This window comes from Globicephala melas, chromosome 12 (assembly GCF_963455315.2).
Source record: "Globicephala melas chromosome 12, mGloMel1.2, whole genome shotgun sequence".
Classification (NCBI taxonomy): Eukaryota; Metazoa; Chordata; class Mammalia; order Artiodactyla; family Delphinidae; genus Globicephala; species Globicephala melas.
This window is the reverse complement of record NC_083325.1, coordinates 9,446,388-9,473,083: the sequence shown is the minus strand read 5'-3', so window position 1 is coordinate 9,473,083 and position 26,696 is coordinate 9,446,388. Positions and strand designations below refer to the sequence as shown.

Here is a 26,696-nt window from a genome sequence, read left to right as displayed (position 1 = left end):
ACAAAGCCACGGTATTCAAAGGGTACCGGCAGGTAGAAGGGGTCTTCTAGAGCCTGTGATCCAGTTCTGTCTAATGAAACAAAATGGAAAGAATGTCCTGATAAAAAGAGAGAAAAATATATAAGAAGCAATGATCTCTTATCCCTCACCCTTATTTATCCTTTCTGCCTTGAACACTGCTGTCTTGTGAGAACATGATGATGCCTGGAGCTACAGAAGCCATTCTGCAGCCTTCAGGGGGAGTCGTGGGAAGGGAGACACAAGCTGAGCCAGAGCCCTGGTGATGCAAATCTGTTGAACATACCATGGAACAACCTGCTTCTGGATTTCTTGTCATGTGAGATGATAAACTGTTCTTAATTGGACATCTGTTACTTACGAGTCCAAGTACATCCCAACTAAAACATAGCGTCTCTTGAAAATGGACAGATCTGGCAAAGCGGAACCAGCCAGCCTCTTTAGACAGGCCGGGAGCTCTCCAGTCACCGATCTCACTAGGTCCCCACTGCAACCGCGTTTGCAATCCCTGCCCTACACGTCTTTTGAGAGGTGAATCAACCGCTCCCTCTTCTACAAAGCACTTCCCGATTCCGGCCTCCCCCGTCTAACTAGAAGTAGTTTCCCGAAGTTCTGCCTCTGCCTCCTCTCTACCTCCTATTGTAATTGGACACTTAGTCCCCTCCCACCTATCAGCCCCCTGAGGGCAGGAACCATCTTCTTAAACCAGGAAAACTATTCCCACCTTACTCCGATCCTCCAGCAAACGCTGGGCTCTCAGCCCTTAGCCCCAGTCGCCTGGAGCACACCCATGACGGTCAACTCTGAAGCCTGGATCCCAGGCCCTGCCAGAGACCCGGCCCCACCCGGGCTCTCCCCTTACTCAGGAAGCATGCTGTGATGAAGGCGATTGTAAGACCTTTCCCGGGATAATCTGGGAAGAACCTCTGGTCAGCTACATATTCCAGAAAAAGATGGAAATTTACACACCTGCAAGTCTCCCCCATTTTACAAAAGAGAAAGGCCAGGCAACTTGAAAACTCACATACCAATCACAGATCCAAAGCCCCACAGTTCTGCCCCAGAGGGCAGTGCCCCACAGAGGACAAGGACACTCAGAGCACCTCAAGTCGTTGACACATCTGAGAAACATGACTTCCTTTTGCATCAATCCTGGATCTAATTTAACCATACAAATGCTCCCTGAACTAGCAGTTGATTTCCAGTTCCAGCTTTTGGTAGATTCTCTCCTGGCACCTGGCTCTTGACTCTGGGCTTGGCCTTTACTTTTTAAAACTTATGTAAAAAACACATAACATAGAAGTTGCCATCTTAACCATTTTTTTTCATCTTAACCATTTTTAAGTGTACAGTTCAGCAGTGTTAAGTACATTCACATTGTTCACCATCACCACTACCCATTTCCAGAACTTTTTCATCATCCCAAACTGAAACGCTGTACCCATGAACAACTAACCTCCCATTCCCCCTCCCCTAGCCCCTGGCAACCACCATTCTACTTTCTGTCTCTATGAATTTGACTACTCTAGGTACTTCATATAAGAGAAATCCTACAGTATTTATCTTTTTGTGGCTGGCTTATTTCACTTAGCATAATGTCCTCAAGGTTCATCCACGTTGTAGCATGTGACAGAATTTCCTTCCCTTTTTTTTCAAAGATTTTTTGAATGTGGATCATTTTTAAATGTTTCATTTAATTTGTTACAATGTTGCTTCTGTTTTATGTTTTGGTTTTTTGTCTGCCAAGCGTGTGGGATCCTGGCTCCCTGACCAGGAATGGAACCCACACCCACTGCATCGGAAGGCGAAGCCTTAACCACTGGGCCACCAGGGAAGTCCCAGAATTACCTTTCTTTTTAAGGCTGAATAATACTCCACTGCATGTATAGACCACATTTTGCTTATCCATTCAGGTGTCAGTGGACGATTGGGATTTGGGTCCCTTCCGCCATTTGGGTGTCGTGAGTGATGCTGCTGTGAACACGGGGGTACAAATAGTCCCCGCTTTCCCTTCTTTTGCGAACCAGGCCTTTGCCTTTGCCCAAACCAATCAAGATCCTGACCTTGGGCACAGCATTCTGTGGCCCAGTCTCTATTCCAACGGGAGGGAAAGAGACATCCTCCCCACCCCCCGCCCCCACCTTAATGCCGGGAGAACCGCTCTGCAGTGGAATGAGCTACCAGAGCTGAACTCAAGGGCCCGTTCCCGGGTCCACCCCATCCCAGTGGAGGGCGAATCAGGGACAACGTGGCAAGAAGCAAAGAAGAGTGGGACGTCCCCTCTGCCTCAGCGGGAGGAGACACAGACCACCTCGCACAGGAGAAGAGTGGGACAAGGGAGGCCTCTGTTCCCCAAAGGGCAGGCCTGCCACAGAGGCGCGAAAGGGCAGCCCAGGCTGCAGGGGCAGGGGTTATGCAAAGGGAGAGGAGGCCGAGACTGGCGCTATTCAGAGGACCTCAGTTAGAGGGTCCCAGGCGTAGGGGCAGGGGCGGGGGAGGGGGGAGTGGGAGGAGTCTGGAATGCTCTAATGTGACAGATGGCCCCCAGCTCAGCCAACGCCTGGAGGGGAGGCACAAAAGCAGAAATTCAAAGGGCTGCTTGCCGGTGGTGGTGGTGGGGGGTTAATGGTGCATCATGGGTCTATAACCTTGGCCTTCAGAGCTACGTGCTTCCATGTTTTAGCGGGAGGGTGGGCAGACTGCAGCTGGTGGGCAAGGGCGCGGTCTGGAAACCTGTGGATCCCTCTCGCTGTCTGCCCTAAGCACCTTTCAATCGGTTACCTGATATTTTTTGGTGCCAAAGTGTCTAGTTTCAGGCACCAAATGATGACAGCCCGGTAAGGGTGCAGCCACAGAAGGGGAAACTAATTGCTTCTGTGGAACTCTGAACATCTGAAAGGGTAAAAATGACTCAGGTACTTCCCTGGTGGCGCAGTGGTTAAGAATCCGCCTGCCAATGCAGGGGACACAGGTTCAAGCTCTGGTCTGGGAAGATCCCACATGCCTCCGAGCAACTAAGCCAGTGAGCCACAACTACTGAGCCTGCACTCTAGAGCCCACGTGCCACTACTGAAGCCCTCGCACCTAGAGCCCGTGCTCCGCAGCAAGAGAAGCCACCGCAATGAGAAGCCCGCGCACCGCAATGAAGAGTAGCCCCCGCTCGCCTCAACTAGAGAAAGCCCGTGTGCAGCAACGAAGACCCAACGCAGCCAAAAATAAATAAATAAACTAAAAACAAATAAAAATAACTTAAGTGTATCCCTTACATGTCAGGACCAAGGTACAGACTCAAAGCTCTCACTCCAGCCCAGTCCAAACTTAGGGGCTCCACTGATGCCCTAGGAGCTGAGGAGGGCTGCGGGTAGGGGCACAGCTTCAGGGCCCTCCCCCTTGGTGACTCCAACCCAAAGAGCTTCCCTGATTTGATGCAGATGTTCCTGGAACCCACCCAAGCAAACTGGGGCTCTCAGGAAGAAGCTGGAGGCAAGCTGTCCTCGTAAATCCAGAGAACCCAGCTCCCAGACTGTTCCAGGATCCTAAGTCTGTGAAGTCAGCCTGGACTTGGCCCTGGTGACATGGAGCTGAGGCCAGAGAAGGTGCTGGGGAGCCTGTTGGCTCAGCTTTTTACTAACGCAGGAGCCAGAGCCAAAGATGGCCTGATGTCTCCGTGTCCCGGTGATGCAACATCCCCACTAGCACCTCTCCCACACACTGGGCTGGGGCGGTGCGGGGCTGAGAGCCGAGTACTATGTAGGCTCTCCAGCTTGGGTACCCAGCGTGCCAGCTGCTGCCCTGCACCCGAGGTACTGACCGGACGGACGGAAGAGCCCATCCACGCTGAGGTCCCACAGGAGACCAAAGGCTCCCAAAGAAGTTTCTGGAGGCCATGTCAGCAGCTAGGAGGAGAAAAAAGAAACAGGTTAGCTGGGTCATTCCTATGGAGTAATAGCAGAACCCTTTATTACGCCATATTAAATAAGTCCCATTTAATCCTCACAAATCCACACAGTAGAAGGATATTGTCATTACTGCTGCTTTACAGATGAAGAAACCAAGCTCAGAGAGGTCAAGCAACTTCCCCAGGGTCACAGAGCAACGAAGCAGAAAAGCCAGGATTCAATCCCAGGTCTATGCGACTTGAAATCTCCTACTCTGTCCACCTCCCTGTGTGGGAGTCTTGGTCCTTCTGCCCCTCACTCCCTGTGGTCACAGCCACGCCCCTCCAGGGCAGGAACCGGTGTAGGGAAGAGAAAGAGCTCAGCGGCACTGACTACCGTCAGCGGTACAAGATAAAGTGCGGCCCCTCTGCGAGGCCCTCACATCACTTCCAGGTCAGGGCCTTCACTCCGAACATCGGAGCCTCGGGAGCCCACCGGCTCTGGGAGGTCCTTGGTACTGAGTGCGGATCCTCAACAAGCTGATGGGGGGAGGGTGGGCAGGGCACCCACCTGACTCAAACGCACTGGGATTCTTATTCAAACACTCCTTGAGTCTGCGGCCACAGCTGGGGATTTGGAACGTGAACAGAGTGTGACATGGAGACGTGCACCCTCCCCACCAGCACCATCCAGTCTGGGGACACACAGGTGAGGCCAGGCCACGCCGTGTAGCACACCATCCTCCCTCTGGAGAGTGCCGAGAAAAGCCCGCTGCAGTGGGCGCTCGGTTCAGGACCAAGGCTCCCACCCCCACGGGCTGGGCATTGCTGCTGGCTGATTGACCTCGGACAGAGGGAGTCCCTCACCCAAGGTCACACCCCCCTCTCCAAGTGTAGCCATCGTCTGATAACTAGCCGATGCTGGGGTCCAAAGGCCAGGACCCCTTGCCTCAAATGGGACAACTCTAAAGGGTAATCCCAGTTCCAGAGCACCCCGGGACTGGCCGTGGCCTGGCATGCAGTTGCTTTGCTACTCGGCTTCTCCTTCTGCCCCAGCCCTGCTGCCCTCCCTCCCTCACAGGGGCGGCTTCCTGCTTCCCAGGGATCTGACCTAAGACACGAGAACCCTGCCTCCCTCTTCCTTTCCTAACTTTTTTATAGTTGAACACGTGATCGTTCCCCAACAAGAATACAAGTTCACTGACAGCATAAGCTTCCTGCTTTTGTCTGCCCTCCCCAGCAAGGCTCACCTGGGAAGCATACACTAGGGCCCCAGTGACGAGCTCACACAATTCACGAGCACTAAGGCTGAAGCCTACTCACCCAGCGCCACTGTTCACCCCACTGAAGCCCCCGGCTTCAGGGAGGGTGGCGGGCAGCAGGAACTAGTCTCCATGGGGACACAGGATGGCCTTTCCAAAGAGCTGAAGGAGCAGGGTTGGAGCGGTCTGCCCAACTCCCCCACCCCCTAGCTCTCAGAATCAACCCCAGGTATGCATGTGGGACCCCAGCAGCCCTGTGAGCCTGCTCCCCTAGCTGCCTTTGATTGGGAGTGGTCACTGAACCCCTCTTAGGCCAATCAGACTCTCCTTCCTGGGAATTTACTTAACCGTGGAGCCTGGGGTACAGAGAGAAGCCGAAAGCCTGTCCTAGGATCCCGACCCTTGTCCAACCTGCTTCCAGCTCGTCCTGAGGCCCAGCTGTATCCCTGCCCTTGGATCCCACGGACCGCCCCTGCACCTTCATCGGAGCGCCACCCGCCCCAGCAGCTTCAGGCAGCCCCCGTGGATCTGTGCCTCTCACTAACAGCGCGCGGTTCTGAAGTACGCGGAACCCCACGGCCACGTTCTACGCATCTACCTGGGACGCCATTTCCAGGACCTTTCTGTCCCTAGAGCTCAGCATGTAGCCTGTCCTGAACCAAGGTCTGCAAAGGAACCAATGCTACTGTTGCTGTGGGAAAATAAGTTCCAAGTGACAAGAAAACCAAAACCTCGGAAGTGAAACATCAGAGCCCATCCTAAAGCCTGTAGTGTGATCACGTGAGTGGCAGACAGCAGCTGCCCTGGTCCTCCTTCCCCTCCGGAGACAAAGATGTTGGGCAGGGTCTCCCCCAGAAGAGGCCCCCAAGGCCAAGCGCACCCCTTTCACTGATCTGACTTTAGCCATGGGCAGGGAGAGGAGCTGCTTTGTTTCTCCTTGCTGAAGATGGAGAACCTGACCTCCGTGCTAACTTCATTTCTTCCAGATGATGCCCAGACCCTGGGCAGAACCTCGGGGGACTATAAGGACAAGGCAGCTCACAGGATTTCCTCACTCAGCCTTCGCGTGGGACTACCGACCCCAGTTTACAGAGTGGAAACTGAGGCACGGAGCTGATGTTAAATAACTCCCCAAGTCACACAGTAGTATGTGGAGGAGCAGGGCTCGGTCCTCTGCTCTCGGGGACCCCCCAGGTGACAGACGTGGGGGGAGAGACAAGGCGGGGCTCGCTCACGCCTCCACGCCGTGTCAGGGTCACACAAGGACCTTCTGTGGGTGACATCTCAGACCGGTTCTTTGTGCCTCCGATGCCCGACTTTGCGTCTGTCGTGCGCTGAGCAAGGAGAAAGAAGCCTGCACTGAGTGTGGACGGAGAATAATGGCCGCTCTGTTCCCTGTGTGGCCTGGGCCCGGGGGAGGGGCAGGGCAGGGCCGATGGGAAGGAGCCCAGAGGGAAGGAGAGAGAGCCAGAGGGCTCCTTCTGGAAGGCAGCCAGCCTGCCGAGGCCGAGGAGTTCCGAGGACAATCCGCCCCGCAGGGTGGCTCTAATTCACGGCTGGGGTCCAGGCTCCAACTGGCAGGAATGGGACCAGCTGGAACTTGGGACCTGCCGGTCCCCGGGCAAGGGAAGGTCCTGGGTGGGGGCCAAGGCTGCATCCCCGTGCCCTGCGTTCAGATCCCAGCAGCTGGTTCCCGGGCCTTCCCTGCTGGCTTCTCACTGTCTTTCTCAGTGCAAAGGTTCTGAGCCCCGGGCAGAATGCATGTGCCCCTGGCAGCAACCGGAACGGAAGGGAGGGGAAGACAGAGCAGCTGTTCTAGGCTTTTCCAGCCGACCTACAACTCCACAGCGGGAGGCGAACACCCGAGCACCCCAGCTCAGAATTCACCAGGGCCCTCACACCTGCAAGGCTGCTGCACGGCTGTGCTCCCGCTGCCCATGGGACGAGGGCCGGGACCTGTGACTTGGAGATGAGCCTGGACACAAGGCGAGCAGGTGTGAGCACCTGCTGAGCGGCCCTGCCGGAATCACACAGAGGGCCTCTGGGGGCAAAGCAACACCCTGTGAGGCACACGCTCTAGGGGGACCGGAGTGAAGACAACAGACCGGTCCCTGCACCTCCCTGTCTCTGTCATCACAAGCCCCCCTCCCTCCTCCAGCCTCAGCTGGGACAAACCCAGCAGCACCCAAGGCCAGAAGAAGAGGGTGGGTGCCCAGCCCCTCCTGCCAGCGGCCCTGCCCAGACTGTTGTGCCGGCACGCTCCCGCCCCCTGGCGGCAGGCCGCGGTGCTCACCTGGAACAGCCACCGGAGCAGGGGCACGGGGCGGAGGCCCGAGGGCAGGTAGAGGCTGCTCAGGAGGCCGCTGCGCAGGAAGGAGAGCTGCTGGGCCGGCGGGGAGCTGTGGGAGCAAAGGGACAGAGGGGCGAGGTCAGGGAGGGAGCCTCCTCAACACGCCTGTCTTGGCGAGGCTGGGTTCAGGGGGATGGTTCAGATTTCCGCTTCACCGGGATGCTAGAAGCGCGTCAGTCCCTGCTCTGGACAAAACTGCTGGTGGAGCCCTGGTGCAAGCACCCGCTGGAAGGTAAAACGACCCGTGGCACCATCAGAATCATCTGCTGTCCACGAACACATGTCACAGTAGGGTTTTTTGTTTGTTTGGTTGGTTTTGGTTTTTCTTTGGCCACGCCGTGCGGCATGTGGGATCTTAGTTCCCCGACCAGGGACCGAACCCGGGCCATGGCAGTGAAAGTACTAAGTCCCAACCACTGGACTGCCAGGGAACTCCCTTCACAGTGTTTTAAACACACGACTGAGGAATACAGTTTGTCCTTCCCATTTGACGGGGGTGGGAGGAAACTGAGGTATTTACCAGGGTTGTGAAAAGGACCTGCGTTGCAATGAGGAGAGGGGCCTGGGAGTCGCACCTTTTAGCTGAGGGCTCCGGGCTGCAGCGGGCGGACAGAATTACCCATGGGGCCCACGTGGAGCCAGCATCCGGGGTCTGGTTACACAGAGCGTGTCTGCCCCGTCTTGTGTTTTTCCGAAACAAAGGGGACACCTGAGAAGATGGGAAAGTAACAGAAAGGGGCCCAAGACGGGGAAGTTTTGGGAAGGAAATAACAACCAAGGGTGCCACGTGGGATTCTCTGGAAACCACGTGGGCAGCGATGGTCCCAGGGCCAAGGGGGAAGGGCGCTCAGACTCTCCATACTCCTGGGGCCCTAACCTGCGATTCCATTCCCGACTGGATCCGGCGGGGCCTTTCCCTCCCGCCAGGAGCTGCTGGCGTGGAGAGGAGCCCTGCTTTGAGTACACTGTTGCCCCGATAGATCATCTGGACCCACAGGATCCCAGGTCCCTGTACAACGAGGAGTTGATATATTTTGTGCGGTTTTAGGGCCTCTGGTAGAAGGTGCTTCATTTCAGAGGGGCTGGCTGGACTGCATCACCCTCTTGTACTCCTGGATGTCCCGTGGAGGCTGGGTGTGGGGTAGGATTCTCCCACTCCGTCCGTGTTTGGTGAATGCCTCTTCGCTCTCTTTCTAGATAACGTCCTAAAGGCAATTAATAAGGATTCCAGAAAATGAAAAAGTAACTTCGTGTTTGTTCTTCTTTTTTAATGGCCAAATCCCGGCAAAGAGCATTTCAGACAGCATTTAAAGTCATGACTCGAGAGAGAAAGTTCCTCGGTCAGCCCAACCTCCTCCTCTCCTTTTTAAAAAGGACATCATACTTTAATCTGCCAGGAACAGAATGCTCCAAAACAAAGATTCTCCTCGGAGCCAAGCTGCTGTCTGCTTGAGTATATCCAGGCAATTTACAAATTGTATATGTCTTTTTCTTTTTTTTAAATCATTTAGGTTCAGAGAAAGCAGCTTTGTTCCTGTGCTTGTGAAGCTGGCCGTTCTAAAACAGTCCTTTATTTGCACATACAAACACGTGTGCACCCCAGGGCTGCTGGCACACACCACTCTGATCCCCGTGCTCAGTCACATGGACACTTTCATGGACTGACTCCCGCGATGCATGCGTGGTTCAAGCACAGCACCCCGAACACTAGACGATACCCAAGCACACCGTGTCTGGAGGGCCTCACAAATTGGCAGGACCTGGCCAGGGGCCATGTGGTAAGGAGGCTGGGGCTCCGGGGACTCTAGGAGACTCTGGCTCTGGCATTCTGCTCGGGGGGCACCCGCCAGCTTCTCAGTAGGGGAATTGATTGTACAAGCCCCTGTAGGCTCAGATAAACACATTTCCGACTGCTGCTCAGAGGGAGAGATACCCCTTGGGTGAGAATGTCTCCCTTCTGCTACACCATTCTGCAGTGGAGTTTCTGCCAGAGAAATGCTCAGTCCGCCTTGCGTTCACTGCTGCTGAACTAGGCTTAGTCTGCAAGACCAGGAGCTGGAGGTACGCCGAGAGGGCACGGTCCGGCTGTGCCTCGAAGCGAACGGCTTTCAAGGAATTCTGTGCCGACAGCCTGATGAGATGCGAGCACTCTCCTCCATGCGTGCTCGGTGTGAGGGAGGCAGTGCTGCCTTGCCGGCTGCACCACGAGTCCCATCACCACTCAGTGGAAGGACAGGCCGGCGGCAGAAGTAACTTCCCGCTTGGGGGAAGGGTGGGGATGGGCCTGGCGTGCAGACACTGCCCTGATCTGAGGCAGGAGGAGAGTCTGCACAGCAGCACGTGGGGAGGCCTGGAGGAGAAGGGAAGCGTGTGGCAGGTGTGTGCGCTGCAAACTCAAAACACCGCAGGTTACGGAATCAACTGCTGTCAGATTTACACAAACCCACGGCGTGTCCACAAGCCAAGAATGCTGACCCCGGGTCCAGGTGGGTGCCTGTGCTTGTGGCAAAGCCAAGGCCAAGGTCAGAAGTTATCCTGAGAATGTCAGAATGTCTCGGAGCAAGAATGGGAGGAGCAGAGCCTCCTGCTGGGCAGCAGATGCCAGGCAGGCCCAGCTGAGCGTGAAGCCCCAGCTGCCAACCCTGAGGATCCCGGGGAGCGGGGGCGGGGGGGAGGTCCCCACCCAGACAGGGAGCTGCCAGAATGCACTAACGCCCTGCCACCGCGGCAAGGACACGGGGCCATGGGAACAGAAGGAAGGAAGGTTGCAGGGGGCGGGGGGATCAGCCCCAAAGGGGAATCACACAGAACAAAGGCCCCAGCCTGGGTCAGCAGGCTGGGCTCCTGGCGGAGCTCCGACCTTCTGCTTGGACTGTGGGTTCCTGATAAGGCCCGCGTCAGGACCCCTCCAGCCCCCATCTCTCGTCTGTTTTACGGGCGGCCGTCCCAGAGGGCGAAGTCTCTAAATGCCTCGGGAATCCCAAGTGATGGCAGAGGGATAAACAGCGAGCGCCGTTATTTATACAGTGTCAGTTTCCGCGCCTTTGCCAGGCTACTCAAATGTTAGCTTAAGTGAAATGCCGAGGAAAAGAACAGCAACAGACGGCGGTCCAAGCGCTCATCCCTGCTCCTCTTCGTTTTCCTCCCTTTGTTTAAACATCAGTGAGCGCCACGCTGGTTAGCAGCCCAGGGATCCCAGCAACAACCCGGCTGGCCACTGCTGCTGGCTCTGGAGTTTGGGGGCAGGCGCAGCCAGTTGGGCGGCTCAGCCCCGTCCACACTCTGTAACTGCTGGATTTATTTCACCCGGGCTTGCCCCTGGCAAAACAGGAGCTGGGGCCTGGGCCTGGGGGGGGGGGGTCCGGTGCCTATGCATCATTCACACCGTGAAGCTCCGACCCACCCCCTCCCCTGCCCACTGAAGCCGTCGGGGAGGGAGGTCCCCGTCGGCGTATCAGGTACCCCGAGAACACACTGCAAACACCTCACGGGGAGAGCGGCCGGTGCACCCAGAGGACAGACATGGGTCCTGACGCTCCCGCACACACTGCGGGGGCCCAGGGTACTTCAGCGGGCAATCTCCACGCCCCCACCCCCCACCCCACCCCCATGGCACTGGCTCCTGCCTTGGAGCTGCCTGTGGGCACAGGTCCTACAGCTTTTCCACTCGGGGCTGGGGGGGTATTAGAGGCGGAGGAAAAAGTTCAGCCCCTGGTACCAGCGTCTGTCATAGCATGTGACTTTGGTCCCAGGGAACCGACCTGAGGTCACACGTCCAGCCGGGTGACAAACGAGAGAGGATGGCCCGGGCCACCTCCAGCCCCACAGCTGTGGGTTCTGGGAGGAGATTTCTTGCATGTAAACCTGTGTAGGTCTGAGCCGGGAGCACCAGGCCCGGCGCCCTCCCTCGCTCCGCAATCTGAGACAAACTGCTGGCTTAACCTGTGCCAAGATTTCCCACTTTGTGCAGTGGAAAGAAAGACAATATCCCTCTTCACCGAACAGCAAGAAGAAGCAAATCTACTTCAAGAAGTGATTTCTTTAAATCTCCTTCACTTTCCCCCCCAAACCTCTAATGATAAAAACGATATGTGTTTATCACAGAAAGTGTGGAAAATACAGAGGAGTCTAATGAGGAGAATAAAAGTCACCTGCCATCTCACAAAGTGTTCACTTTTTCTCCGGTGAGAAACTGAACCATACTGTTCTCTGAGAGATCAAGTAACATTTTCTTCTTCCTCCATCTTCGTGCTTCCGGCTGCGCACAACGGGATAATTATTGAACGGCTAGCAAGTAACCCTCACGCTTGTGTCTGGGCTTGAAGTCCTTGGCACAAACAGGAAATAAAGGATGACACCCCCCCTCCCCAGGCTAAAGGGTGACCTTCAGGAAGTGGCCCTTCCCCGGTGCATGGCAGGCGCCCCCTGACCTGGCCGCGGGCAGGGCGCGGGCATTCCTCCAGGAAGCCCTGCGAGCCAGGCCCTGCAGCCCCATCTCTGCCCTGCTTCGTGAGCAGACCTGAGGGCGCAGGGTCTGGATTCCCCGCTCCAGGGAAGCTGGCTGGCCACCTGGCCCCATTTGGCACGGCCGCTCGGATCCCAGGCCACCGCACCACGGGCCATCTCATCTGTCAAACACTTCCTGCCGGCCATCCAGCCTGGGACAGAAAACCTGCTGTTGGCACAGAGCCCGAGGAGAAGCAGCTCAGGAAGCCGCCTGCCTTTCCCCTCTTATCTCCTCCCCTGCCCAGCCACGCTCTGTCCCTCTCCTTCCTCCAGCTCCACTATCTTACTTCTTTCTCTTCATTCCTTTTCCCCCCCTTTTCATCATCTCTTTATCAGAAATACTTTCAATTTGGCAATGGGAACTTTTACCAATATGCATACCCTCAGACCCAATCACCTCACGTCATATGCAGGGATCTATTCCAGAACTGCAGACAAAATATTTCTGTATAAGGATACTCTCTACCACATTGTTTACAGTGGGGGGAAAAGTTGGAAACAACCTGCATGTTGAGAAAAATGAGGAAAATGGTTAAATATGTTGGGGCATCAATGCCACGGGATACAGTTTCACCATTAACATTTCTTTGTCTAATTGCAACATTTGGGCCTTGTTTGGATTCTGATTTCAACAACATATTAAAAAACACTTAAAAGACAATCAAGGAAATCTGAATGCTGACTGATATTAATTAATGCTATTAAGAAATTCCGATATTTTTTAGGTGTAATAATATACTGAAGTTTTGTCTAAAGACAGAGTCTTTTAGAGACACAGACTGAAGTGCTTACCGAATTAAATTGTATGTGTCTGGGATTTGCTTAAAAATAATCCTGAGGGGACAACGTAAGTGGGCAGGGGTAGAGATGAACCAAGATTGGCTTTGAGTTGGTAACTGACATTGAGTGATGGGTACATGGAGGTACACTCTACTTTGATGTATGTTTGAAACTTCCCATGATAAAGAGTTTTAAAGGAAACACATCAAAACATTGTTATCTTTCTATTATAAAATAAGATGGACTAGCCGGAAAAGAGAACAAGATTCCTGCATTCAAGTGCTAATGTGGCCCCAACCTCCACGTGCCTTACAGGCTGGGGCAGGGGTTGGTGGGGGCTGGTGGCCTCTCCTCCATCCCCTCGGGCCCACCAAGGCCCAGCAGGGCACCAGCCCCCTGGAGGGCCGCTGCACTGTATCCTGTGCTTTTTCTCTCTCTCTTATTCTTAGACATGTGAACTCACAGTTGCAAGCGTTGCGTGGTATTGTGGTAAAGTTTTCAAAAATCCCCTAAAAAATCAACATAGTCAGGGGTTATGTGATAATGACCATGAACACCTTCTAACGAGAGGAGGACCAGGATGGCTGTCCTAACGTTATACAGAGCGTACCTGGGGCTGGGGACAAACTTTTCAGGGTCAGCATCACACACAGACCCAAGGAGGAGGAGGAAGCGGCCATGACAGGCTCTGGAGAACTGCTGGATGGCCGGGAAAGTGGCTCCAGTGTTGATGGAGACATAACCCGAAAGGCATGTATGATGGGTGTGACCAGAGCCGTTCCATGAAACTGGGGCGTGGGGGAGGGAGAGGCAACACAATTACAGAACAGATGCCTAATATCTGCTGTAATGTAAGATTTTTTAAAGTGCGTACATCTAAATTGGTAAATGAAATATTGTAAGTTGACGTGTGCTATTTCATCTGTTTCCCTAAAAGCTGACATATCCGAACTGGCAAAACACGGCTTTGGACTGCCTCATGTGGGGTGGTCCTCACCACTGGGCTCCCTGAGGGAGGGGCCTGGTAATGCCACGCCGATGTTTACCTGAGGAACAGCTCTTCCAGGCGGCTCTGTGGCTTCAGGTGTGAACAGTCCAGGATGCAGGGCAGAGGGTGCTGCCGGGGTAGAAACACAGTCTCGCCTGGATGTACTGCTGGGATGACCTGCAGTGACACGGAGAACCTCTCCACCAGCTTCCTGGCAAAGCAAGAGGCAGGAGAGCCGGGCGTCAGCAGGCACACCTGGTCTGCAGCCTGGAGGGAGGCCAGGGGGGACCAGATGGCTACCCCCGCCCTGCAGCCCCCGCCTGGTTGGGACCAGCCCAGGGACACGGCGCCACCTGCTGACGGAGGGGGAGCCCGAGAGATACAGACTGAGGAGCCCTTCCCCCTCCCACTGTCGGTCAGACCCCAACCCCTCCCTCAGGGCCTTGGTCCAGGAGCCAGAATCCTGGTCCCAGATCCTGCCCCACCCATGGGCTGCGTTCAAACTTTCACTGAGTGCCCACGACTGCGAGTGCCAGGCACTGAAGGTTGAGTCAGGCGTGGGTTGCCCTTGCACGGACAGGAAAAGCGTAACGGGATCACGGCAATGCCCTCCAGCAAGGGGACCAGCCTCAGAGCTGCTACACGGTGCCTCGCGGGGAGGACTCTCCCCTGCTTGGACTGCTTGGACTCTCCCTCTGAGCAGCGTCCTCAAGCTCCTCTGAGCAGAAGGACTCTCCAGGGAGCCTGCTAAATGCAGACACCCTGGCCCACGCCGCCCTGAGAGTCTCATTCAGTGGATCAGGGATGGGCCGCACGGACAGGGGAGAAACAGGGAGATACATTCCGACTCTATGGGCACGCATCTAAGGGAGGCGGTGAAGAGGATTCCTAAGAATGAGGCAGATCTCTGCACCACGCAGGATGGAATGATCCCCTGAGCACAGCACGCAGTGGGTGAAAATAGCAAGTTGCAGGATAGGAGGTGCGCGTGCGCGCACGCAGGTCAACACACAGACATGCACACGCACGTTCTTAGACACAGGTAACACCCCCCCCACACATCTGATGCGCCCAACCAAGGTCTGGGGTCGTCCCTAGGGAACAGTATGGGGGAGGGGAAGGAAGAAGAGACATTTTCCCGTTTATTTTACGCAACTGTGTTCGGCTTGATTTTGTGGTAACATAACATACACTTAACAATAAAAAGAACAAAATAAAAGGAGCCACCCCCTCCTCTCACCAGAGGAAAGCCCATACCCAGGTTCTCAGCCAGGCCCTGAGGCAGTGAACTTGGAGGGGACGCTGCCAGGGACTCCCGTGAGGATCTGGGACCAAGTGGCCGGCACTGGAAGTGGAGGTGCAGAGCTGGTGGTCCACCAGCTGGCCAGAGGAAACCTGTCACGCTCTGGCCAAGTGACCTAAGGTAAGGAGGGTCATCCTAAGGATGAATGGGATGAATGGGAATGAATGAATGAATGGGAATGACGTCGGAAAATTGGGGAGATTCTGATCCCGCAGCCTTTGGAAGTAGCCTTGGCAAACCACCCCACAAATGGTGAAACAATTTTCTGTTCTGTTAATTTCTTTGCTCTTTGAGTTTCTGGCTATCTACAGTTCCCTATGTTGTTTTTATAATTTGAAGAAAGGTACAAATTATTAGAAGTTTGTAAGAACTAGGCTCATCTGTAAAAAGTTCTCAGCTCCTGTCCCCCAAACCATCGTTCAAAGGGACTTTTGTGATATTAAATATAATGCATGTGCATTATTAAGAACTCTGAGATGACTCTCTCGCATCTAATTGAGGATTTCCTGTGCAGCCCAGAACTGAGGATAAAGGATGATGCTGTGGTATAAATATCCTCCCCTCCCCTGCCCCAGCACACACATAAGGTCTTTTAACTTTAAGGAACAGAGAATATAGGACACTGTCTATTCAAGACGCAAGCAATCCTTGGAGCGGGAGCAGATGATCTGCTCAGGATGACTGGGGGCCTTTCTATGATGCGTAATTGTGGCGGTCACGTGACTCCCAGTCACAGGCGGCCTGCCCGCCAGATGGTCACCAGCCCCCAGCCTCGGCCTCACCCCTTCCAGACCCACACCCCTGCTTGGCACCCCCCATCCCACCCCCGGCCCCATTCAGGGATGGAAGAGGCTGCTGGCTTTGTACATCAGTAATTTTCTTTGAAGCAGAGAACTGAACTGTCCCATCAAAATGATCCCACATCAAAACAACCACCTCAGTGGCTGCTGTCAAAAAAGGCTTTCTCAAAGTACTACTTGAAAGTGTCACGTGCCCAGAAAATTATCAGCAGTTTCATAGCCTGGCACACCGTATGCCCAGATAACTCCCTTTCTGTGGGGAATTTTCAAAACATCCAGGCCATGACTTCCAGAATCCTGGATGCACTCAGGAGAAAGGCAAACAGATAGAAAGATGATTCTGGCTACAGAGATGTCTCAAAATGTTTACTTCCAAGGCTATCCATCCAGGGAGCGGGGAACCTGGAAAGCGAACCCATGGCTCCCGACATAGAAAACTGCTTCATCACTCATGATGCCACCAAGGCCTTTGGCCCAAACCCGCAGATTCCATTCAGTCCTCATGCTCTGCAGGGAGCCATCGTGAGACCACGAGGCACCCTTTGCCTGCCCCTGGGCAGCGTGTGGAAACAGGGACCAGCTAGGAGACAGGCGTCCCCTAATCCGGGCCAGGGGCCAGCAATTGCACACAGGCTGTGGCCTCCTCTCGCCCGCCTGTTTCTGTAAACGAGGTCTCAGTGCCACACAAGCAGGCTCGCCGGTTACGATGGCCGACATGGTTGATGGGTGCTTTCCCGCCACGGCAGCACAGCCACGTAGCCGCCGACAGGCTGTATGGTCCTCAAAGCCTGAAATATTTACTATTCACAGGCTTTACAGAAAGCTTGCTGATCCCCGATCAAGTCCAAAGACAATTAGCAGAGAGACTTGAGAAAAAAAGCACACGGGCAGCCAAGGTGCTGCTTGGCTCCTCTCTGGGCATCAGTGATGGTGAGAACCATTTGGGGGTCCTGAGAGTGGGGGCCCCCAAGTGTCTGTGTGTCATCGCTCACGCCCCTCGGTGAGTGGATGCAGAATGCTGACTCAGCGTGAGCACCCAAACCAGACCATCACGGCTGGGACCTGAATAACGTCACCCGGACGCATAGAGAAAGCAAAGCCCGGACAGGCAGGCAATCCAGGGTGTGTGGACCAGCCTGGCCTCAGTCACATGGGGGCACGTGGGGCCTGAGGGAGGGAGGGGAGAAAGGAAAGGAAGGAAGGCAGACAGACAGACAGACAGATCTGTCCCGGCTCCACTTTCCCCCTCGGCTGCTGCCCAGTCTCCTCTTTTGCCGTCTCCTCTCATTCTCCTCTGAACCTACTCCAGGCAGGCTCGCCCCAGGCGCCCCCCAGGGCTGCTCCCGTCAACGTCACCGTGACCTCTACGTTGTGCCCCCCTGCTCTTCTCTCTGTGCCGGCTCCCGGCTGATCTCATCTGGTTTTGCAGCTCTAAATGTCACCTATACATGGTGATTCCCAAGCTGGCCTCTCTAGACAAGGGGGTCCTTGTCTTGGCCTCACCCCGGGGGTCGCCCAAGTGAACTCTTGTGCCCGTGCCTGCCACCCCCCAGCGTGCGTCACTCAGCCCTCCTCCATTAAATAAAGACAACTCCGACCTTCTGGCTGCTCAGGCCAGAATCCCCGGGGTCCCTCTGATTCCTCTCTTTCTCCCAGAGCCTCCATCCAGCTCGTCAGCAAACCCCGTCGGTTCTACCCTGAAGACGTACCCAGAGTTTGCCTCCTCCTCAGCACCCGGCCCTGACTCCGGGATTACTACCATGGCGCCCTCCGCCCCCACCTCCCCTGCGCCCCGCCCCCCGAGTCTACCCCCACCCAGTTCAGATGAGCGGCAGCCAGCTTCCTGCAGCCTCCCTAACCTCCTCTCTCCTGCCTGCTGCCGCCGCAAGGCCCTCCCAGGCCCACCTCTCACCATCTTCAGGGCTCTGCTGAAAAGTCAGCCACTCACAGAGGCCTTCCCTGACCCCTCCTCCGAACCTTCCAGCCCTCCCGGCACTGCTGACACCCCCTCCCCACTCTCTCCTTTCTCATGAGCACCTGTCACACAACTTCCTTCATTCACCGTGTGCATTGGTGGTCTCCCCGCCCTGACGGCGGGCAACACGGGGGCAGAGACCTCTGTCTGGTTCTCTTCCTGCTGTACCCCCAGAGTCTGCACAGAGCCTAGCACAAAGTTGGCACGTAGACAACAGACAGACGGATGGACAGACGGACGGACAAATGGATGAATGGATAACAGGGTACCCTGAAGATGAATTCAACTGTGGTCCTCAGGTATCTCCTAGACTCCATGGTACAGATGACTCCAGCCCTCCCTCCAGCCAACGGGTCAGCAGACTCCGGCCCAGACGACAGCTCTGACAGAAGTCGCCTTCCTTCCCCAAACAGGGGAAGACAGAAAATGTCACGTGGCTGTATTTTCCCGTGTAAAGTCAATGTTCATTCAGACTGTAGTTTGAGACCTGGTTCCACACGTTTGGGCAGACAACTGGGGAAGAGCAGGCCGTATTTTATACCTCTGTGTCTTCAAAGGCCCACACTAGACCCTGACACACAGTAGGTGAATAAATGCTTCTCGAATCAATGAACAGATGTGGGATTAAGAGAAAGATGCAGCTTGAGAACTCATCAACAGCACACAAACCGCGGTTGAAACTGTCCAGAACCAAGGGCAGGTGAGCACTTAAACCCTCTGCTTGGAGAGGCGGGTGCGGGGACTTGGCCCTGAGTGGGCACACGCCTCCCCTCCCACCTGTGCCCACTCCCCGCACCTGTGCTCTGGTGTGAGCGGCACGTTATCAGGATCCGAGGAGTTGAGGTCAAGACAGTCCTGCAGAAGCAGCTTCTCTCGCTCTTGCTCCAGGGCCTGTTGCCTGCCGGAAGGTGAGAGGTGAAAATAGGGTCAGTGCAGTGCCTGCTCATCCGGCCCCGTCACTGGGCTGCAGGGGCCTCCCAGGGCACAGCAAGGCCTAGGCACGGGGACCAGGGAGCTCAGAGCCCTGTCTCCCTGCACACAGCTCTCAGACTTAGATTCCTGGGGGGGGGGGGGAGGGACTGCACTGCAACAGCTGTGCTGCCTGAAAGAAGACAATTTACGCTACACAACGTCAAACGCACCTTTATTTGTGTACTTTGTTCTGGCATCTGCTCGCTCTTTAACACACCAGGGGCAGGGCCTAGCCCTTCTGCTCCTCCTGCGTCCAGCCCTGTGCCCATGGCTCCCCCGGGCCTGCCTCTCCAGCCCCAAGTGGCAGCCCCCCAGGGCCTGCTCCTTCCCTACTGCACCTGCCCTGCCCCGCCCCTGAGTCCATGTTCTCCCTCCAGGCCTGAGCGCCTCACTTCCCTTTTCTTTTTTTTTTTTGCAGTATGCGGGCCTCTCACTGCTGTGGCCTCTCCCGCTGCGGAGCACAGGCTCCGGACGCGCAGGCTCAGCGGCCATGGCTCACGGGCCCAGGCGCTCCGCGGCATGTGGATCATCCTGGACCGGGGCACGAACCCGTGTCTACTGCACCGGCAGGCGGACTCTCAATCACTGCGCCACCAGGGAAGCCCTCACTTCCCTTTTCAATCGGCCCCACCAGAGGCCCTGTGTGCCGACCATCATCTTGCTGGAGCCCGGCTCCCTCACCTCCTGCCCTGAGCACACGCAAACCCCAAAAGGGGGCACCAGTCCCCGCCTGGCCTTCTGCGTCCTTGTTCCCTCCAGCTGTCCAGGGTGCTCACCCTGGCTTTGCCCACTGGTCCTCGGTTCTCAAAGACTTCGCCTTCAGACCAGCCTGTGTTGGGTTCAGATCCTTTGAGCCAGCCACTAGATGGATGATTTCCAGCCAAATGTGGCCGGTCCTCCCGACATCGTGCACCTAATTCTCAATTCCTCTTCCCTACACAGGCCCCAGCCACCCAGGGCAGCAGGTCCCACGGGAGCTCCCCGAGGCCCCGTCTCATCACCATTCACCCTGTTCCCCCCTCATGCTTCCCATCCATTCTCCATAACGCAGCCTAAGCGCACTCTCTTAAACACATGGCAAAACACATCAGGACCTGCTTAAAATTTGCCCATGACTCGACCTTGTGTTCACGAGGCTCCCGTTCACATCTCGGCTGCATCTCCTGCTCTGTCCACTCCCCACACTCTGCCACCGAGAATTCCAGTCCCAGCCAGCCAGGAGAGGCACGGTCTGTCCTTCCTGCCTTTACGTGTGTGGTCACTCCTGCTGCCCTCCCAACTCTTATGCTCCAAGGTCCAAGGCCAAGGATCCCCCCTGGGGAGCCTGTCCTGACTCCGGGCTAAGTTAGATGCCACTATTCCAGGCCCCTCCATAGCAGCTTTACAGCACAGGAAATACTAGAATCATTGCGTTCAATTCCAGGTGAGTGGGGCTCACCATCATATCCGTATATCCCGTGCCTGGCACAGGGCGCAGGGCAGAGCAGGAACCTTCCCATGCAAGGCATTGAGGAGCGGGTAGCTCCCCACGCGTGTTCACTTTCCTGCTGACACTTCTGAGTATCTAATATATTTACAGCTGGATACCGTGCAAACGTACAGACACGGCCCCTTCCCTAACTTACCCTCTGGTTAGGAAAAAATATACTCAGGTAAAGGAGTTAAACAACAAAAGTCATGGGCTATTAAGAGCCCAGAGGAGGAAGATGACTCTGGGGTGGGGTCAGGAGTAGACACAGGAGAGAAAACAATCATTCATCCCACAGGTGTATTTAACCCCCTCTTGCGGGCAAGAACATGGGCTGGGAATTGGGAAAAACAGAGACCAGTGAGATGTCATTCCGACAAGAACCCAAGCATCAGACAACAGCACCGCCTCTTAACTTCCGCAAAGTGAGTGTGCACACACTGAGCAAAAACAACACCGGAGAAGGGATGAGAACACCAGAAGAATAAGCCTGTGGGCAACGTGCTCCCGTGCATCAAAGCGCAAGCCCAGGGGTGAAGTCCACTGCGTCCCAGCCGCCCCAGTCCTCGCGGCCAATGGAGGAGCAGGATTCTAGTGTCTTCACCACCAAATGGGCCCTCAGGGCAAGCCAACCATAGCACTTGCTTTCCAGTAAAGAAAGAGCACCGGGGTTGGTTTCCATCCCCACCTCCGCCTCCCTAAGGGATTTCCAGTTCTGATGGGATGTGACTTTTGCCTTTAGAAACCAACTTCCACGTAAGACATGCTCACCATAATCCCAGGGGGAGGGCAGGTGAACTAGACCAAGCGCTACTGAATAACGACCAAAGAGTGTTCGGGTGGCGGCGCGGGGCAGGGCGCAGGAAAAGCTGGCACCTTACCCCCCACCCCTCCCACTCCACCTCCGTCACCGTCAAGTCGATCGTCAGGCTGTGCGCCTCGGTATCAAAGCAGTGTGCTTCTTCCGCTTCGCTCAGTGGGAGCTGAGCAAGCCCTAAACCAGCATGAACTGGGCAGAACAGCGCCGAGGTGGGGACGGAACCGGAACGAGGGCTCTGTGCGTGGTGAGGGTCTGGGGCTCTCTGCCTCAGAGGTGCTGCCCTTTGACCCGCTACTGTTCTGCACACTCGTTATTCACCAGGGCACACAGGGCACTCAGGAGGCATGCTGATGGCGGGGGTAGGCTGCTTTATCCTGAGAGGAATTTGCTCTGAGTCTCTGAGGACAAACCCATGAAATTACTGCCAACCCACAGAAATGAAGACCCCCATGATGGACCCTCCCCACTCACCTCTTCTCTTGCAGTAAGTAATCCAAGCTGTTGACGTAGCACACGGACTCCCCAGAGGCAATCTGGAGAAGCCACATGGGAATGGGCAACAAAGAGGAAGACAGAGACAGAGGGAAAAAGAATAAAACTGAAGCTCCGTGAAGCCCTTTACTTATTTTGTTTACTTTTCTGAACAGGCAATACATTCAATCGCTCACCTCCATCCCCAGCCGCCCAGGTCCCTCCCCATAGGTGAGCACAGGTGTTTACTGCTGGCTGTGCTGAGACACTGTACGCACAGACAAGCACACAGTAATACATCATAGACTCTCTCCTTCAACACAGGTGGTAGCACGCTACACCCCCTATTCTGCACTTTGCTGATTTTCAGTTAACAGTATGTCTTCAGGGTCATTCCATATCAATACTAAAGGGATAGTTTTTTGTTTGTTTGTTTGTTTGTTTAAAAAAAAAAACAGTTCCATGGTATTCTGATTTATGATTAGAACATAATTTATTAGTTCCCTAGTGATTGGCATTTTGGTTATTGGCAATCTTGAGCTATTACAAACAAATAAATCCTATTCTTAGAATAAATTTCCTGGATCTATGGGCACTCAAACGTCCCCACAATCTTCCCAGCAACCACAGTTTATTCCCGGCTTAAAGTTCATCACTGAAGTTTCCACTTCGGAATCCCAGGTCGCTGGACCACAGTTAGCCTGAGGCTTTGTGCCTGACCTCGCCTAGACCCATGATCCCAACCACAGCTGCAAAAGCCTTGATGGGACCCACACAGGGGCGGCATCAAATACGGCACCACCCCAGGCATTTTTATTAGCAGGAGTTAGGAGCAGAAATAAAGGGAGAGATGCAGCCCAGCCTTGGGGGTCCAAGCTCCCAGGCACGAGGGCCCAGGGGCTGGGGAGAGGTGGCGGGGTGTGTGTGGCCAAGGAGGGACAGTCAAGGCGAGGTGGCCGAAGGAGGGCAGTTGGGGCGTGGCTGAGGAGGATGGCCAAAAAGGGGTGGCTTGGGGGTGACTAAGGAGAGGTGGATGAAGAGGGGCGGCAAGGAGAGGAGGCCAAGGGGCAGTTCCTGGCTTACTGAGGTGCGGGCGTCCACCCATGGCGCTGCAGCCTTTGGGCTGGTGCCTGCCGTGCTCCAGAACGGCTCCTCCAGTGAGGCCAGACCCCCCACGGGGTCTGGGTCCTGGGACTCCTGCTTTGACTCCTTGGGCAGCTGGTGAGCCAGTCTTCTCAGGCCCCGAGGCCCCGCCGTGCCTGCCTGCCTCTGGGCTGGGGCCCCGCTGTCAGTCAGCGGGGCCCTTGGCTTCAGGAACTCCACGGGCGGTGGGCTCCAGTCGCTGGGGAACATGTCACCATCGGCCTGCATCTTGGGCTTCTTCGGCGACTTGGGAGCTGGAGCAGAGGAGGGGCTGCAAAGGCGCCGCGTGGGGTGCAGGAACCCCTGGTGCAGGGGGTGGTCGAGGCAGCTGCTCTTCAGGTTGGGCAAGAGGATGGGCCTGGCGGCGGCTGCCTGAACCCCTGTGGACGGGACAGAGCCCTGCAGTGTCCCCACCTGCCTGCCACCATCCCAGCCACAGCACCACACTGGCTGAGGAGAGGGGTGGCTTGGGATTGCTGTGGGCAGCATGCAAGCGGAGTCCCTCAACTGTGCGTTTTCCACTCCCTCGTGGCCCCAAACGTCAGAAAGGCTCTACCTGCACAGGGGAGCGACACCTACCTTCTCTCCAAGGACTGGCTAGCACAGCCTTCTCGGGCCTGGCCATCTGCACACCACTGGGCGTTTTATCCTGGAAGGAACCACCTGTCAGGTGAGGCGAGCCTCCAGAAGAGAGCTAAGTGCTCTAGAGTAGGTCCTGGGCCCCTGGGTGCCCAGGAAGGAACTCCCCCTCCAGCTCCACCCCAAGGACTCAGCACACATACCACAAAGATCAAGTTGCTGAGGTGAAGGAGGCTTGATCTGACCTCTCATTTCAAGGACATGATGGGCAAGTGTAAAGACATCAACAGTTTTTAAACCTGTATGAAATATTGCATAAAACAATATTATACAAACCTATTGTGGTAATCATTTCATGATGTACATAAGTCAAATCGTTATGCTGTACACTTTAGACTTATAAAATGGTATATGTCAATTATATCTTAATACAATTGTAAAAAAAGAAAAACACTTAAAAAAGAAAAAAGAAATATCATACACATATGTTAAGAAACACACAATGTTTAAAGATATAATTTGTGCCAATAAAAACATAAAGAGGAGGGATGGAGCTGTATAGGAGCAGAGTTTTTGTATACTATTGAAGCTAGGTTGGTACTAATTCAAACAGGTCTGTAATAAATTTAAGATATAAATTATAATCTCCAGTGTCACTACTAACAAAATAACTTCAAAATATATAGAAAAGGAAATGAGGAGGGAATCAAAATCACACACTACAAAGAAAATCAGTTAAACACAAAAGAAGGCAGTAATGGATGAACTGAGAAACAAAAAAAGACGTAAGATGTATAAGAAACAAACAGTAAAGTGGCAGAAATTCTTCCTTATCAGTAATTAGTTTAAACATAAATGGAGTAAATTCTCAAATCAAAAGGCAGATACTGGCAAAATGGACTAAAAAACATGATCCAACTATATGCTATCTACAAGAGATTCACTTTACATCTAATGATACAAATAGATTGAAAGTGAAAGGACGGAAAAGATACTCCATGTAAATAGAAACCCAAAGAGACCTGGGGTGGCTATATTAGCATCAGAAAAAATAGATGTTAAGTCAAAAATTGCTAGGAGACAAAGCAAGCCATTATCCATTGATATAAGGGTCAGTCATCGAGAACATATAACAATTATAAACATATATGCACCTAAAAACAGAGCTCCAAACTATGTGATGCAAAATGACAGAGCCGAAGGGAGAAATAATTATAAAATAATCGCTGAAGGCTTCAATATCCTACTTTCAACAATGAAATATGGAAGATCAAACGAAAACAGAGGACTTGAGCAACACTATAAACCAACTAAACATAACCAGACGGACACAGAACCCTTCACTCTGCAACAGCACAATGTGCATTCTTTGCAAATACACGTAGAATTTCTTCAGGATAAATTATCTGTTAGGCCAGAAAACAAGTCTCAATCCATTTTAAAATACTGAATTCATATAAAGTATCTTTCCCTCTCACAATAGAAACTAGAAATAAATGACAGAAGAAATTTCACAAATACATAGAAGTAAAACAAACTCTTTAACTATATGTATCTATATATACACCAAAGGAGTAGAACTGAGCTCCAGAAATAAACACATACATCTATGGGCAACTGATTTTCAATAAAGATGCCAAGAACATTCAATGGAGAAAGAAGAGTCTTTTCAACAAATGGTGCTAGGCAACTGGACATCCACGTTCAAAAGAATGACACTGGACCCTTGTCTCACCAGACACTGTACACAATAATTAATTCAAAATAGATGAACAACCTAAACAGAAGCACTAAAACCATATGACTCAGAGGAAAACATAGGGGTAAGTCTTCATGGCTTCAGATTTGGCAATGGTTTCTTAAGATAAGACATCAACAGCATAGGCAACAAAAGAAAAAATACATAAATAGGATTTCATCCAAATTTAAAAGTTTGCACTTCAAAGGATATTGTCAAGAAAATAAAAGGACAACCTACAGAATGTGACAAAATATTTGCAAATCATTTATTTGATTAGGGTCTAGGATCCAGAATATATAAAGAACTCTTACAACTTAGCAACAAAAAGGTAAAAAATCCAATGAAAAAATAAGCAAAAGACTTGAATAGGCATTTTCAAAAGAGGATACACAGAGGGCCAACCAGCACATGAGAAGATGCTCAATGCTGACAGTCACTTTATTAGGGAAGTGTGCATCAAAAACACAATGAAATGCTACTTCACACCCACCAGGATGTCCATCACCAAAAACAAAAACAAAAAATAACTAGTGTTGGTGAGGACTGGAGAAATTGGAACCCTCATACATTGCTGTTGTGAATGTAAAAAATGGTACAGCCACTGTGGAAGACAGGTTGGCAGTTCCTCAGTTAGTTAACGATAGAATTACCATATGAATTACCAAATGATGCAGGAATTCCACTCCTAAGTATATACCCAAAAGAAGTGAAAACAGGTTCTCAGACAAATCCTTGCCTGTGAATGTTCCCAGTAGCACTCTTCACATAGCCGAAAGGTGGAAATAATGCAAATGCCTATCAGCTACTGAACGGATAAACGAAATGTGGTATATCCACACAATGGAATATTATTGAGCCACAACAAGGAATGAAGCACTGATACACGCTATGACAATGGATAAACCTCAAAAACGTTATGCTAAGTGAAAGAAGACAGACGCAAAAGAATCATATATATGATTCTCTATATATGAAATGCCCAGAGTAAGCAAATCCACAGAGACAGAAAGTAGACTAGTGGTTGCCAGGTGCTGTGGGAGGTGGGGGGAGGGGAGGAGGAATGAGGAGTGACTACTTAATGCGTAAGCTTTCCTCTTTGGATCATGAAAATGCTCTAGAACTAGACAGCGCTAACACTTGCACAACACCGTGAATGTACCAAATGCCACTGTATTATACACTTTAAAATGGTTACAATGGTAAGTCTTATGTATATTTTACCACAATCAAAGATAAATAAATATATAAATTATACATGGGGGAAAAGTGTATGCAAAATAATGTCAAGTAAGTAGAGGTCAACACAACTTGGTAGAAGTCATGAATTAAAAAGAAAAAAAAACAGAACTTCCCCGGTGGCGCAGTGGTTAAGAATCCCCCTGCCAATGCAGGGGACACGGGTTTGAGCCCTGGTCTGGGAAGATCCCACATGCTACAGAGTGACCAAGCCCACGCGCCACAACTACTGAGCCTGCGCTCTAGAGCCCGCGAGCCACAAATACTGAGCCCACGTGCCACAACTACTGAAGCCCGTAAGCCTAGAGCCCGTGCTCTGCAACAAGAGAAGCCACTGCAATGAGAAGCCTGCACACCGCAAAGAAGAGTAGCCCCCACTTGCTGCAACTAGAGAAAGCCAGCATGCA

At 53.3% G+C, this 26,696-nt stretch overlaps 1 protein-coding gene across 1 annotated transcript in view; it reads right to left on the bottom strand.

The window, feature by feature from the left end:
- The window catches only part of FAM178B (family with sequence similarity 178 member B), a 102,797-nt gene that overhangs the window by 58,585 nt on the left and 17,516 nt on the right, over positions 1–26,696 (bottom strand). Inside the window, 8 exon segments of the mRNA XM_070046862.1 lie at positions 3,830–3,914; positions 7,451–7,556; positions 13,840–13,992; positions 18,656–18,757; positions 21,591–21,652; positions 22,692–22,987; positions 23,313–23,382; positions 23,516–23,611. Coding sequence (XP_069902963.1) covers positions 3,830–3,914; positions 7,451–7,556; positions 13,840–13,992; positions 18,656–18,757; positions 21,591–21,652; positions 22,692–22,987; positions 23,313–23,358 — 850 coding nt within the window. The 5' untranslated portion in view covers positions 23,359–23,382; positions 23,516–23,611.